Raw genomic sequence first — 15,919 nt, 5'->3', positions numbered from 1 at the left:
GATTAATTAATGTGATAATAATGATAATCATTTATTAACTCTTTGACTGCCAGAGTATTTTCATAAAGTACTCCCCCAGTGCCAGCAATTTTCGTGTTTTTTTATTTTTATATTTTGAATTTTTCTCATGAAAATAATTTAAGGACACATAATTTAAAGACCCAGCACAAATCCGCCACTAGAGAGCAGCACATGACAGCTTGATCAGGTCGTTGGGTCTCTCTCACCCTTCTTGATAGATTAGACAAGGAAAAACATGAAAACGGATGTGACGTCGTCCCAGATAGTTTTGATCGGCGAAAATTACGATGTGATACACGACGGCGATGACTGATCGTCACCCAGACCATAGATTATAGAAGAGAACCTGTCCGTTTGTCCGTTATACCGTGTGAAAACCCGTTTATTTACCTATTTTGGACGAAAATGACTGGGGAAAAAAATCAAAAACCGGAAACGGAATCCAGGTCATGAAACCGGATGCAGATGTCCGTGAAGTAAGTGGAACTCGAGAATAACATTGAATATTAAGCAGCATAGCGCAATCAGAGATTAAACAATGAACGCGCGTCCAGCGCGTCGAACGCGTCGACGGCCAACTGGACAAAGTAGCACTTGACGCGTTATCGCGTCGTCCGCAGTCAAAGAGTTAAGTAATCATATTTGTAAGTGGAAACCATTAACTGTGCCACACACAGCCACACACACACTAGGGCTGTCAACTTTCCTCAGAAATTATATTCGAATATTGGTCTTAAAAATTGGCAGATATTCGAATATTATTATTATTATTATAAAAAAATGTTTTAAAGAAAAACACGTTTTTTTCATTTTTTTTGATTGAAAAGTTTATTTTGAATATAAACTTTTCAATCAAAAAAAAAAAGAAAAACACATATACAAAGCCTGCAGATCTCCCACCTAAACTAAAACATCAACAACTCACCATATATATTACTATGATGAGGGAAAATCAACGGTGGAAACAGAAATAAAGAGGGAAATAAATGAATTCCCAAAAGCTGTGCTGTAGCCTGCAACATGTAGGTCACATGTAGGCGCGCACGCACGGCACATCCACACAATACAAAGACAATCCAAATGAGCAGATCAGTTGACTATTGTCAGGTAAATAACTGCCTGGATCTTATACTGTGCGACCCTCCACTATACAATTATTGTCTCCGCCAGGCCGAAAGGCATGGCGAGAGAGTATGTTTTGCCCTCCGTCCGTCCGTCCGTCCGTGTGTGTGTGTGTGTCCGTCCTGTCTGCGACCAGCTAATCTCCGCCACCGTTGGCCCTGTCGCTGTGAAACTGCGCACACACACTCCCTGGATGCCACAGCAGAACCTCTGCCCCACATTTTTCAGATCAGCCTGTCATAGCGCCACCACGAGGCCGAATTTTGCAAAACATTTTTTTTGCTATTACTCCTACAGATTTTGTCCAAAAAACACGTAAATCGGTACACAGTATCTCTATAGCCATGTGATCAACACGGATCTGTCTGATTTTCCATATTCCATCCTGATTGGCTAAAACTGGCTTCCCAAGTATGCAGGATTGGTTCATTTGGAACAAAATGCCTCAAATCATGCACGCAGCATGCAATTTCCGTGAAATCTTCCACAGAGATTCCCACTTGGCCCAGAAAGAAATGGCACTTGAAAACGTTCACATCAGCCACATGGTGGCGCTATAACAGGCCAATTCATGTTTTTAGCTATAACTGCACCGATCTGCGTCACTCCCTAGAGGCCAAGGAAAAACCTTTGCCCTGCATTTTTCACATATGCCTTTTAGAGCGCCACCAGGAGGCTGAGTTTTGTAAAACAGATTTTTTGCTCTTACTCCTTCAGATTCTGTCTAAAAGTCACGCAAATCGGTACACAGTATCTCTATAGTCATGTGATCAAGATGGATGTGTCCGATATTTCATATTCCATCCTACTTGGCTAACATTGGCTTCCAAAGTTTGCAGGATGGGTCCCTTTTGAACAAAATTTCTCAAATCATGAACGCAGTGTGCGATTTCCGTGAAATTTTGCACGCACATTCCCACTAGGCCGAGGAAGAACTGCCACCCTTTTCACATTGGCCTATTATAGCGCCACCAGGAGGCCACAATAATCTACCTGACCTGGCGGAGACTTGTGCTCCGAGGAGCACTTTTTCTAGTTTCAATTCAATTTGAATTAAAGTTCAACGGAAACATGTATGCCAACAGAGACTACAGCTGTTCTGTTGAACCCTTCCTGACTGGAGTCTGTGGTCTGAGGCTGTATTTATGGAGTATGTCTCTTCATCTACATTCAGTCTTTCTCCTCTCTAATGTATATTACACATGACGTTTATTTGTCCTCTTTTTGTTTGCTTTGTTGGTAGACTGATTGTTAGGGAACCATTGTGAGCGACTCTTGAGCCAAGTCTTTCGTCGTCAAGGCCACAGTAACACAATGCATGCAGCTGAGTGCCTTTTTCTTAAGAACACAACAATAGATTGTCAAGGCTTGAGACTTGTCTCTATTTTTCTCTTTCTCTCTTTCTTTCTCATGAAAGGTTAGTATTACCATGCATTTCAGCTAAAGTGAGAATATTATGGTAATATTGTTTTCCAGCCTGCAGTAAGTACAGTATGCCAAAGGCTGGCAATTACACTCAGCCAAGTGAGCGTCTAAAATGTACACTAAAGCGCTATGGTGCAAAATAGTGTTTAAAATGCCAGTCAACAGAGTAGTGGCTACTCTAACAGCTACTCTCTCTCTCTCTCGCACGCACGCACGCACGCACGCACGCACGCACGCACGCACGCACGCACGCACGCACGCACGCACGCACGCACGCACGCACGCACGCACGCACGCACGCACGCACGCACGCACGCACGCACGCACGCACGCACGCACGCACGCACGCACGCACGCACGCACGCACGCACGCACGCACGCACTCTATTCTCTGTGTGCAAAGAGTGTTGGTGCGTATCTATCTGTGGTTCTAACAAGCCGCTGGGTGAATGATGAGACAGGCTGTATTGCCCTCAAGTAACCCAGAGAAAACCCTGGCAATACCTCACTGATCCACTGGGTGGAAGGAGAGCACTCGCTGTCTGCCCGCGCACACGCACACACACACACACACACACACACACACACACACACACACACACACACACACACACACACACAGCAAGTCACTCTAGTGAGGGACACATTGAGATAGCTAGTTTTAATGATGGTTAACGTTGTGAGGAGACGCAAAGGCAGCCGTTCCAGCAGAGAATCCCAGACTTCTCTTTCCCTGGCCACATTAGCCAGCTCGGGACCCCGAGGCATTCCCGGGCCAGCACCGGGATATAATACCCCCACCTGCACCTCGGGCTGGAACACCTCCCTGGGGAGGCGAACAGGACATATCCTTACTGGATGCCTGTGTACTGTCTGTACCTACTCAACTGACTCCTTTCTACACAAAACAGCAGTGGCTCTACTTCGAGTCTCTCATGGATGCCTCTCACAGAGTACATATACAGTATGTGGAGGGAGGTCAGAGTGTGTGTGTGTGTGTGTGTGTGTGTGTGTGTGTGTGTGTGTGTGTGTGTGTGTGTGTGTGTGTGTGTGTGTGTGTGTGTGTGTGTGTGTGTGTGTGTGTGTGTGTGCACGCAAGCCATGCATGCATGAGTGCGCGCGTGCGTAAGTGTGTGTAAGTAGCGTGCAGTTAAACTCCAACGACAGAGCATTTAACTCGAGCTGAGAGCTGCAGCGCCGTACGAAAAGATCTGTGTCACTTCAGGTTGCCATGGCAGCACTCGGCATGACAAACACTCCAGACGAGCTGAAAGGAGGAGATTGGTCAACTCACTCCTTCTCTTCTTCCTCTCGCTCTTTTACCCCTCCCTCCTTTGCACTTCTAAAACCTATTAGGTAAAAGCAATGCCAGAACAGTGTTGTAAGATTTCTTTAAAAAATGTCCATGGATTCAGAAACCCGTAGATTCTCCAGCAGGCTGTTCCAAAGGTCAGCCCTAATAGCTAAAAACTGCTTCTCCATGCCTTTTTGTAGCCTTTAGAACAGTTAAGTGACAGTGTAAGAGCATCTAAGGGCTCTGCTGGGCATATGTACATCTCTATGAATTCACAAAACCTGTGTCTGTCTGTGTGCATGTCACAGATGACCCAGGTGTGCAGTGCAGAGGGGGAATTCGGTCTGATCGGTTGTCCAGAACCGAAAAAACACGAATGACTGTATCTGTCGGTCCACAGGTCTGTGGAGGACGCAGCAAATCTCTGCGTTTAGGGGGCTTCCCTGATTGGCCAACCCAACCCATCTGTGTCACGTTTGTGCCACTGCACCAATATCCATATTTAGCCTAGTCTATGAGTCGTTTGATAGTGGGTACAGCCCCGGGTACTCTGAATAGGGGTACAATGGGTTCTCTGGAAACAAGTACAACGGGTATTGCAAAAACATGTGGGGCATGCATTTCCAACTTGTAGCGTTCCCGACTTCAATCGTTCCCGAGAAGGCCAGTGCCCGTTTATAAGTAACCCGTTGATTGTAATATGTAACGTTATTATTACTGTGGTAACGGGTACCGCGCTCTGACAACAGGTACAGCATGTATTACTCAAGATCATCACACCTCTCTCACACGGAGGAAACTTCCTTGAGAAACTGCAGATTCCAATTAGTTTTGTGTGAAGCAGGCAAGGTTATAACAAGTCCCTCTGGGAAACAGTTTTATATTAAGACAATAAAAAGTAAAGAGCTCAGCTGGTTTAAATTAACGAAATCAAACTTCTGGAACATAGATGCACTACGGAGTGCATGTGTGAGAGTGATGTAATGAAAGCAACAGTAATACATTTTACAGTATGTGTACACACACACACACACACACACACACACACACACACACACACACACACACACACACACACACACACACACACACACACACACACACACACACACACACACACACACACACACACACACACACACACACACACACACACACACAATTTTCCTGTTCAAAATTCATGTTTTATATAGTTAAAAAAAGACAATTAGGAAAATATTCAGGTTGAGGTTAGGGGCTATAGGTTTAGCGGTTAGGGACCGGTTAGAGTTTTGTCTTATACTTGGTTAGGCGCATGGGTGTCGCTCACCGACAATAGCCAATCTACAAGCATCGCAGCACAACACGTTGTGAGCTTGTAGAATTGGCTAATTTCGGCTTCAGGGGTAGGGTTAAAAATGCCCCAAAAAGAAGAAGAAGAATTAATAATATAATTTATCACTAATTATAAAATGTGTAATACTTATATACTTACTTATAAATCACCATCCTAAAATGTTGATGTCCTCACAAGTATAGTATACAAACGTGTGTGTGCGCGTGAGCATGTGTGTGTCTTCAGTTCCATGCTGCTGGGCTGAAATAAATCAAGTGTGTCATTTACAGTCTACCTACCACAACAGCAATTTCTCAGCCTGACGGTCAGAATCATTCAATAATGAATAATGTATCTGCTGTAATATGGCAACCTGAGGTGAGCCACCCATGGCATTTCTCAATGCTCGCATAATGTCACATGTTATTTTTTTCCACTTTGGGTCTTTCATTCTCCATACATTGATACGTGCCTGTGTATGTGTGCATGAGTATTATCCATGTCCCACTACGAGGTGTGGAAGGTTAAGACACAAATAATGAAGGACAGAGAGAAGGGATATAAAATCCCAATGAGATGAGAGGGGAAATGGCACACGATCAATTCCTCCAGAAATACATTCAGAGAAAGGGGGGGTGGCAGAGAGGGGGATATAGAGAACGAGAGACAGAGAGAGAGAGAGAGAGAGAGAGAGAGAGAGAGAGAGAGAGAGAGGCAAAAAGGACAAGGACAGTAAATGAGGACAGGTGGAGCGATGTGAGAAGACAGAATGGCTTATGAGAGGACCTGAGTGATGCTGCTGACATTTAGAAGGAGAACAGCAAATACGCACGCACACGCACACACACACACACACACACACACACACACACACACACACACACACACACACACACACACACACACACACACACAAATTAAACATGTGTGCTGATTAATCCAGGACAAAGTGGTTGTTTCAACGTGTTCCTTGGTGTTATGTATGTGGCTAAATGGAGATGCTGACAGACTGCTGAATGAACATTCTGTTCTCTCAGTTACAAACCCACACCGCTTCTTCTTACCCTTTCCCACATTTATTTTTATGTGAGACTATCTATCTACAGTTACCATACTATTTACATTCCAATAAATCTGTTTTAATATCATGTTAGTATTAAATTTATAAAGGGATATACATTCTCTCAGATTTGCATGGTAGTTATCTTCTTCCCTATGTGATCATTCTGTTTTCTTCTGTGCATGTCCATTGTTAAACGCATTTACATGTCGTCGCTGTTTTGTGGAAACCTTGTATGTCAAAACACGTTACTTTTCAGGAAATGGACAAAAATAACCTGTAATTCAATGGATCAAATGCATTACTTAGTCACAGACTGACTCAACCACATTCAACCTGGCGTCCCTATTCTGGTCATTATAGTCGGCCCATTCAGCAAATTAGATCAAACAAGATGTGGACTACCATGATTAACCACTTCCTTCCTGTTTTAATGTCAATAGATGTGGTAGGAACGGTGGGGCAATAGCAAATGCAGATGAAAGCAGTATTTAATTATGCAGTAATATATCATTCAAGGTCGCCCATTATTCAAATAAGCATATAGCAAAAGCTCAGCGTATGCTTGAATCAATTAGTTTTCCGGTTAATCACATGACCGCCCATTTGCCCACGCAATCATGTTCCACAGGCGCACCGCGCTTTGCCAAGGCTTTTTTGAAGCGGTGGGAACTGTAGCGACGCATCTCAGTGTGATTACCCCCTGAGGCTATAATCAAAAGTAGCATATTGTTACTAGTTATTTTTTTTCTCTCTGCATTCTCTTGCATTCACCTTTCAACAACACATGTATAAATTAGTCTGTCAATTTGTCTGCAAGAATAGAAAACCAGCAGTATTCAAGATTTCCAACACACACACACACACACCCTTCATACAGGGTAAACATTCAGCATGCTGCAGCTTGACATACAGTAGTATCTAACGATGAGTCAAGTACAGCAACACTGTTTATATGTATGATAGCCACAAAACCAGAGCATCAAACATGGTACATCATGTGTGTGCAAGCCAGGGAGAACAAGCCAGCGAAGTCAGACAAACACCTTAAGCTCCTACGTCCGTCGAGACGGCAAAAGGATATCACTGGATGTTAAATCCAAGTTTGTGAACGACTGTGTTGACACGCAGCCATTTTCAGCAAAGGATTCACCCAGGTGGCCCAAACACTGATCAACATTGGAGCAACACAGTGCGGTTGACGCTGATTCCATTATACCCCATCGGCAAACTCTGTGTGACAGGGCAAAACAGTCTGCTACTGATAAGGAGAAACTGTCAGAAGTCTTCCAGAAAGTGATGGAAGACGGCAGACTTTCTGTTACCATGGATATGTGAACAGATAAATTCAACCAGAGGGCATATTCAGCCCTTACAGGTCACTACATACATCGGTGAGAGCAACAGTGGTGAGTGAAATAGTTTGGAGTACTTATCCATATAGAATCCCATTGCCTACAGTATAGTTAGAGCTATCACATACGATTGAGTACCTACAAAATGTTCAGACAGACATACAAAAACTCTCACATGCTAATTTGGCATACCAAATAACATTTTCTGACACAGCCTTTCACTGTCTCCTGTATGCTGTGCACTACAGTGCAGCTACATGGGCTATATCAGCAGCACCACCAACATACAATGTCTTCTGTGTCTCCTTTAAACACAGCCCTAGATGGCTCCAGTTAAGATAAGGCCATGTGTGCCGTCACTGCCGTGTGTCCACCCAGCAAGGTATCGCTTGCACGCACACACACACACACACACACACACACACACACACACACACACACACACACACACACACACACACACACACACACACACACACACACACACACACACACACACACACACACACACACACACACACACACACACACACACACACACACACACACACACACAAAAAGAGCGATGCAAACACATACACACGTTTGGAAACCGTAGAGAAGGGATCATTGGTGTGAACCCGCCTGGAAACGCTTTCTGGAAGGTGTACCAGGATGTTTTTGCAGATGGACATCTTGAAAAGAACAGTACTTGAGTACAATAGTCCTTATCTTCCCAGGAAAGGCAGCACTGCATGCTGTCTCCAGGCAGAAGATGGCAAATGTCAGTTGAAGGCCTCTATGAACAAGGCGACAGCCACTACAATCCTGTACCACTGTACTGAACACAGAAAAGACATACAGAGATGTCCTACCTTCTGATAGTTGTGTAAGACAGATGTTTACGCTTAGAATATATGTTTTTTCATGAATGTCATAAAGCAAAAGTTGTATAAAGATAAATGGACAGCAAATTGTAAATGGAATTAGGTGCTTGGCCGACAATACAATTGGCCGTGTTAGGGTGAGGGAAGCCGGGCTGGGAGGGTGGCTGCCCTATAGTGACTCCTATGGGCTGGGGCAGCACCTGTCAGCAAGGGGGTGTTGAACGGTGAGGAGGAGTAGGATGGAGGCACTACATCCCCCCAGTGGGGGCTCCTTACTGGCAGGTGAGTCAGTAAGGTACATAACGACTATTATGAGTATTTGGCATAACGACTAAATTGGAAGGAAAAATGTGTAAAATAATAATTGGCTACCTACTCTACTGTTTACTCCATAATGTAGAAGGGAAAAAAGTGGATTGAATTCAATGCTTTTCTAGTCTTCCGACCACTCAAAGCACTACGATGTATGCCTCATATTCACCTTCTCACACACACATATTTTTGTATCTATTTTTCATTTATTTAACAAGGAAGTCCCGTTGATGTCTTGCTCAGTGGCACGACAGTGAAGGGGAGAGTGACATAAGCCTTTCAAGTAAACCTTCTCACTGTACCAGAAATTCAGAAAAGTAACATTTTATCACATAAGATAAATAATAATAAAATCTCAAATAAAATCCTTTTGAAAAAAAAATGCATTTAACAAATTAAGGCCTGAGGTTCCGATTCTACAAAATGTCTTCTAAATCTTAACAGTTTTCTGAAACTTCTGAAACTTTTTCATGTCAAGGACCTCCAAAATGATATGTATTTGGCTGCGGACCCCCATCTGAAAATATATTTTTCCAGGAACACCTAGAAGCAAAGATTTGAGTTACACATGTTTGCTTCAAAAATAGCATATCTACAAGCTCATAGCGAGCTTGTATATCTGCTATTTCTGAATAGCCAAACAATAAAATAATGGTTTAAGTGGTTACACAGATGAGTTCCCGGTTTTAATGCAAATTATAGCAAATATGTGCTATATTATATAGGGATGCACCGATGAGACATTTTAGCCGATATCGATATCCGATATAATATATTGCTGTTATGGCCGATAACCGATATAACCAATGTCGATATGATCTATAAAAAAAAACAGTTTTATCCATTCTGAAAAACAGGTGTAAACACTGAATTTGAAAAAGCACTGCCTGTTTATTCCAAATTATTTTATTTTATCATCTGGATAATCCCCAGAGCAAAAAACATTTGTGTCAACTGCAAAAAGTACCAGTGACAGCAGCTTAGAAACTTGGCAAATATCATTGATGTAAAGAATAAAAGGCTTGGGCCCCAATACTGACCCCTGGGAGACGCCACAAGCAATGTCCAAATGATTTGAGCTGTATTTGCCCAGCTTCACAAACTGTTGACGTCTGTCCAAATAACTTTGTTTTAATCCAGTCTACTGCAATGCCTCTAATACCAAATTTGTTTATTAATATGTTGTGATAGATAGTGTCAAAAGCTTTTTTGAGGTAAATTAATATTCCAATTGCATCTGTGATTCTTTCAATGGATTCCATCAATGCCTGTTGATCTGTTAGTTCTAAAACCATATTGACTCTATGAGAGTAGGCTACATTAAATCTTTCCAAAAAAGAATCTAGTCTGCTATTGAAAAGTTTCTCCAGTAGGCCTATCATTGAAAATTGTGACCAATTGGTTCCATTTGGACACTCTGAGTTACAGACCCATAAGGGTCCATTTGGTTTGTACACTCCGAGTTACAGACTCATATAAGGGTCCATTTGGTTCGATTTGTACACTCTGAGTTACAGACCCATAAGGGTCCATTTGGTTCCTAACTACCCATCATTTAGCTGGGGATCCCACTTTTAGAACCACTGTCCTACACTGTGTGTGTGTGTGTGTGTGTGTGTGTGTGTGTGTGTGTGTGTGTGTGTGTGTGTGTGTGTGTGTGTGTGTGTGTGTGTGTGTGTGTGTGTGTGTGTGTGTGTGTGTGTGTGCTTAATAGCATACATTTGTTTGCCGATATACATCGGTTGGCCGATATATCGCACATCCCTAATATTATAGCACATTTATCAAAAGTGCTTTACAATGTGCATTGTATTCACCCATTCACACACCGATGGCGGAGGTAACCATACAAGTCATCAACCTGCTCGTCGGGAGCAGTTAGGGGTTCAGGGTCTTGATCAAGGACACTTTACTGTAACCCAGGGATCAAACCTTCCGAATCCCAAGAGGCCACTCTACCTCCTAATCCACTGCCGCCCGATGCCCACTGGTTTCAGAATGGGCTCAGTACAGTCTCAGTACAAGGATAACAGTCATTCAATTAACTGTCTAATGTAAATTTTAGGCACGCTGTGAGCCCTGTTACATGAATTAATATCTATAATACATGTAGACAAAATAATGTTTAATCGATTAAGACCGGGGAAAGCATCTGTCATTTTAGATTTCTTTGGCTATTCAAAAATAGCAGATATACAGCTATGAGCTTGTAGATCTGCTATTTTTTTCCCCTCTCTCTCTCTCTCTCTCTCTCTCTCTCTCTCTCTCTCTCTCTCTCTCTCTCCCCATTATAACCCAATCTATCTCCATTGGTTTCAAGATCAGGCTTTTAATGTTGACATTCTCCTCTCCCCTTCACTCTCAAGTCCCTCTGGAAAGCCCAGAAAGTCAACCCCTCGGTGACTCTAATTTCAGACACATTAATGAGCTTTTTAATTGGTGACCTTTTTGAGGGTGCTTCTATATAACAGAGCTCAGGAGAGCGCTCCAGGGGAGTGATAAGACACTGTACTGCTCCATCCCCACACTGGGATCCTCGACAAGAGTCCTTCAAGAGTCTGACTTTTACCACATACCCTACGTTCCCCAGAAGTTTTGAAGATAATACAAAAGTATACTGTAGATCAGTGTTTTTTTCAACCCTTTCCATATCAAGGTCCATTATTTATTCAGCATTTGAGCCACGGACCACTGTTTGATGAGATTCAGACTCTCAGACCCAAAACTTAGAATATTTTGTTATCCATGCTGCATTGATGTGGTACCATTAGGAGACAACAGGCAAACGTTGATCAAAATAACAGTTCTTTCATTAAGTAATGCAGATGTTTAACAATAATTTAAATCTTGAGAGCGTAAAATGAAACCAAATGGACCCTAACGGGTCCATTTGATGATCTGGTCTACGGATGATCTGGTCTACGGAACGAACAAATACTTTGTTTAAAAAAAAACCTTCTATGTAAAAGTTCAGGACTAGTACTGGCCAAAGGGAGAACCCGAAGGCAGGGGAATGATGAACGACAACCAGCCAATAAAGATGTACATCTCCCCACAAACAAAGCCCAGCCTGACTGCAACAAGAAAACAACAAATTGAACTCTTGGCAGTGCAGTCAGCAGCAGAGAAAAAGCAGTTCTGTGCTGTATGTGATGATAAATAAGCCTTGTGTCCTTGTCGTCTGCTTACCTTGGGGAGATGTCACAGCCCTGCTGCATGAATGCTCCCAGGGAGAACCACAGGGAGTTGAAGATGCCAAACTCATTTGTCTGCTCCGGGCTCTGCTGGTTGGGGTTTGCCTGGCCACCCGGTTGGCCTGTCTGGACCCCATTTGAGGCCGAGGGCTGGGTGGGCGACTGTGGGTCGGCCCCATCCTCATAGTCCTCGGCGTGCCACTCGTACGGGCTGAAACGGCTGACCAGGAACAGAACCACGCTGACGCCGATGTAGGCGAACACAATGCACATCCAGATCTCATAGGCCAGAGGGTCCAGGAAGGAGAACACCCCCGGTTTGGACTTGGTGGGTTTCTTGATCATGATGGAGATCCCCAAAGACATATAGGGTTTGGAGAAGTCAATCACCTGTTCACGAACTAAAGTGATGGTCAGAGGAGCCACCGCCACATCGGCTCTCTGAGGGAAGGACACACACACACACACACACGCGCGCACGCACACGCACGCACACACGCACACGCACACGCACACGCACACGCACACACACACACACACAAAATCTCGATGAATATTTGCATTACAGTAGTGGATAGGAACATGCCTAATTCACATTTCCTTTTTTTTCACAAGTTCTGTCTGAATATATTCGCTGTGATGGATCTACTGTAACTCAAGGCCAACACATTAAGGGCTCACTCACCCCATACACCAGTTCTCCCACCATGCCGTTCCACATCTTGGTTTCTGGGTCTTTGGCTCCGTACTTGCCATCGGAGACAACCTTCAGTTTGTAGTGGTAGCCCACATGCTTGGCTATCTCTGCGGCCAGCTCCACAATGTAGCCCTCGTACTTATCGTTCCCCCCCAGTTGCTCATGGTTTTTCTTCAACATCACATATGGGGACTCCTGCAACAGGGAGGGATAAGATAAGGTGTGAATTATCTCCTATATTCATCCATATTAAAAGGGACACATCACAATTGTCAACACTGACTCTACATATTTGATGTAGGGCTAACATTCCATTAGCAGACATTAAACTGAGCAGTCTGCTGTAATGGTGTAAATATTGCTTGCTTCTATAGACGTAGAAGATGTTAACCATCAACAAAGAGTAAGAGTGCATGTGAATATTAAGTTGATACGTCAAGATATGATGATCACAGACAGGTGCTGTGATTGATCTACTTTAGCTGGGACACGCCGAGCGAACACAATTGGCCCGTGTTCGGGGGAGGGAAGCCGAACGGGGGGAGGGTGATATTGGTCATTGCATGTACTCCTACGGGCTGGGGGCGGCACCTGTCAGCGGGGAGTGTTGGGCGGGAGGAGTAGCACGAAGGCTCTACGTCTTCCTGGTGGGGGCTCCTCACTGGCAGGTGAGTCAGTAGGATACGACAGCAGTGACAACACAGACATTTATGTGGGGAGGAATCACTTGGCATATCGACTAAATTGGGGAGAAAAAGGGGTTTAAAAAAGTATTGGCTACTCTAATTTTAAAAAAAGAAGAAAAAAAAAGATATCACAGACAGATGTCTATTGGGCATGAGGAGCTATTACGTAAGCTACAAGAGGAAGACGTGAATTATTTAGGACCAAGCAGCATGGCATCTGGTCTACCGTTTTAAATCAGAATCCATCCGAAATCACACTCATGTTCAATGTGGTAGATGCCATTTCTGAGGAACTCCACATTAACTCTCTCAGTGCCAAGAGTTTTTTCATAAAGTACTCCCCCAGTGCCAGCAATTTGCGTTTTTTTTTATTTTTTAATTTTGTAATTTTTCATTCAAATAAATTATCTGATTGGGTGTTTAAACCCATAATACAGTTCTACCAGTAGAGAGCAACAAATCGACACATTGATGACCTCGCTGGCTCACTCGCCCCCTCCCAAACAGGCTCACGTCACATCCGGTCATAACCGGATGTTGACATTTTTGACAATCGTTGATCGGGCTAAATTACGATGCGATACACGACTACGATGACTGATCGTCACCCAGACCAAAGAGAGTAGACGTGGACCTCTCCGTTCGTATTTTATATCGTGTGAAAAACCGTGACTTTCCCTATTCTGGCCGAAAATGACCGCGGGAAAAAAATTCGAACCGGAAACGGAATCTGCGTCATGAAACCGGAACCCAGTGAGTCTGAAGGAGTCAGGAAGCGAAAGTGATCATGAAAAATAAACAGAATAGCACGACCACAGTCAAAAGTAAAAACTCGGGATTTCTCGTGCTGGCACGGAGGGTACTCGGGAAAAACTCGGGATATCTCGGGGCGTGGCACTGAGAGAGTTAAGGTTAAAAAATAATTAATCTGGCCCATATTATCAATATACTGCTAAGTGCCGTTTTCTTTGCAAGGAGACTAAGCCATGAGGAGAGAGAAAGGCATACAAATAGATGTTTATTCTACAAATTATTACTGATAGAATATCTCTTCATAACACCTCTCATCATGAATGACGTGAACTATGCGTCCTGGTTTCTTTATCTGTCTCTGCTCAATGGACAGCAATTAACAGATGATCATAAAGCTCAGACAAAAGGACGCCTTGTCTCGTGCTTGAATTTGTGGTTTAAATGAAGAAGAACGTAACCGAGAATGAGCAAGTGATTATTAAGTTGATATGTCAAGATATCATGGATGTGTTTACTGCTAGATGGTCCCACACTTTTACTTTTCCACAGCAGCATATTGCTGTGCGTAACTGATCGCTCTGTGTGCCAGTGCCATGACGCACACAGCCCACAGGCACACTCAAGAACACAACCGTCCACACGGATACCACGCTCAAACAACAAATATAAGATCTCATGCGGGCACGGTAACATAATTAAATTACACACTGTAACCTAGTTTCAACCATGAGTATTCCAACAACCTCAACACATCAGCGGGCATCATGCGCTCCAGTGTTTAAACAAATAGCACTATCTAAATAACAAGTGCGCCTAGCTGACGCACAGCTTCTCTTAAAGGGAGTGGGTATAGACACTCCGATTGTTTCAATTAACGTAGCACTATAAACACATCCAAGACTAATTAAAAAGCTTAACACCACTCGGTAATGCCACGGTGCGCTCGTGTTTGCGCTCACCATCACACAACTAGTGAAATTGCCGCGGACACACCCACAACACAAATTGCGTCTGCGCTCCACGCCTTGTGCCATGTGTTGCCAAAATAAGCCCTGAGTGTGTACAAATGGACCCGACAATCTTAAGTTAAATTAACACTCATGACTTTACAGTGTGACTGTCCCGTGTGCCAAAAAAAATATTCTTTGTATGCACCCCCTGCTGGTTGTAAAGTGTTTCATTGTAATACTGAAATAGCTTGACCAGTCATAATGCACCACATATATAACATTACTGCACACAGTACTTGACTCTTAATTTCATTGAGCTGAAAATGCTGACATTTAATATGCTGTATCTTCTGATAGGTATTAACCAGTTTCAGCAGCAGGGTGAAGTTATGATGTAATAAAGTCAGTGACAGATTTATAGTGAACAATAAAGTTTAAGTATGTGGTTAAGTTGCATGAACTTAAATGACATGATGGCATTCAGCATGTGTTTAATACATAATGCCATCAAGGCACAAAGATCAGAACTATCCTTTTTGAGCAGCTGAGGCTTCTGACAGAAAATAAATAGAAATAACAGTAACTGGGTGAGCATGAATTCAAATTGACAGAAGAGATCATTATACAGTATACAATTACAAGATGTCATTATACCTTTATGCCTGGCAAGTATATGCTATTCAGCAACAAAGGGTGTTTAAATCTGCTCATTATGAGCAGGCATCAGGTGCACACACACACACACACACACACACACACACACACACACACACACACACACACACACACACACACACACACACACACACACACACACACACACACACACACACACACACACACACACACACACACACACACACACACAC

General features: G+C 43.4%; 1 protein-coding gene across 1 annotated transcript in view; it reads right to left on the bottom strand.

Moving 5' to 3' along the window:
• LOC308076592 (glutamate receptor 1-like) overlaps positions 1–15,919 on the bottom strand; it is a gene marked incomplete at its 3' end in the record, with an annotated part of 65,251 nt that overhangs the window by 14,592 nt on the left and 34,740 nt on the right. Inside the window, exons 10-11 of the mRNA XM_080416994.1 lie at positions 12,650–12,856; positions 11,960–12,405 (exon numbers count right to left, since the gene is read on the bottom strand). Coding sequence (XP_080273120.1) covers positions 11,960–12,405; positions 12,650–12,856 — 653 coding nt within the window. The remainder of the gene's footprint in view (positions 1–11,959; positions 12,406–12,649; positions 12,857–15,919) is intronic.

This window comes from Gymnoscopelus braueri, assembly GCF_963280865.1.
Source record: "Gymnoscopelus braueri genome assembly, chromosome: 20".
Taxonomy (NCBI): domain Eukaryota; kingdom Metazoa; phylum Chordata; class Actinopteri; order Myctophiformes; family Myctophidae; genus Gymnoscopelus; species Gymnoscopelus braueri.
Note: the sequence above shows the minus strand (reverse complement) of the source record. Positions and strands in the feature narration are given on the sequence as shown.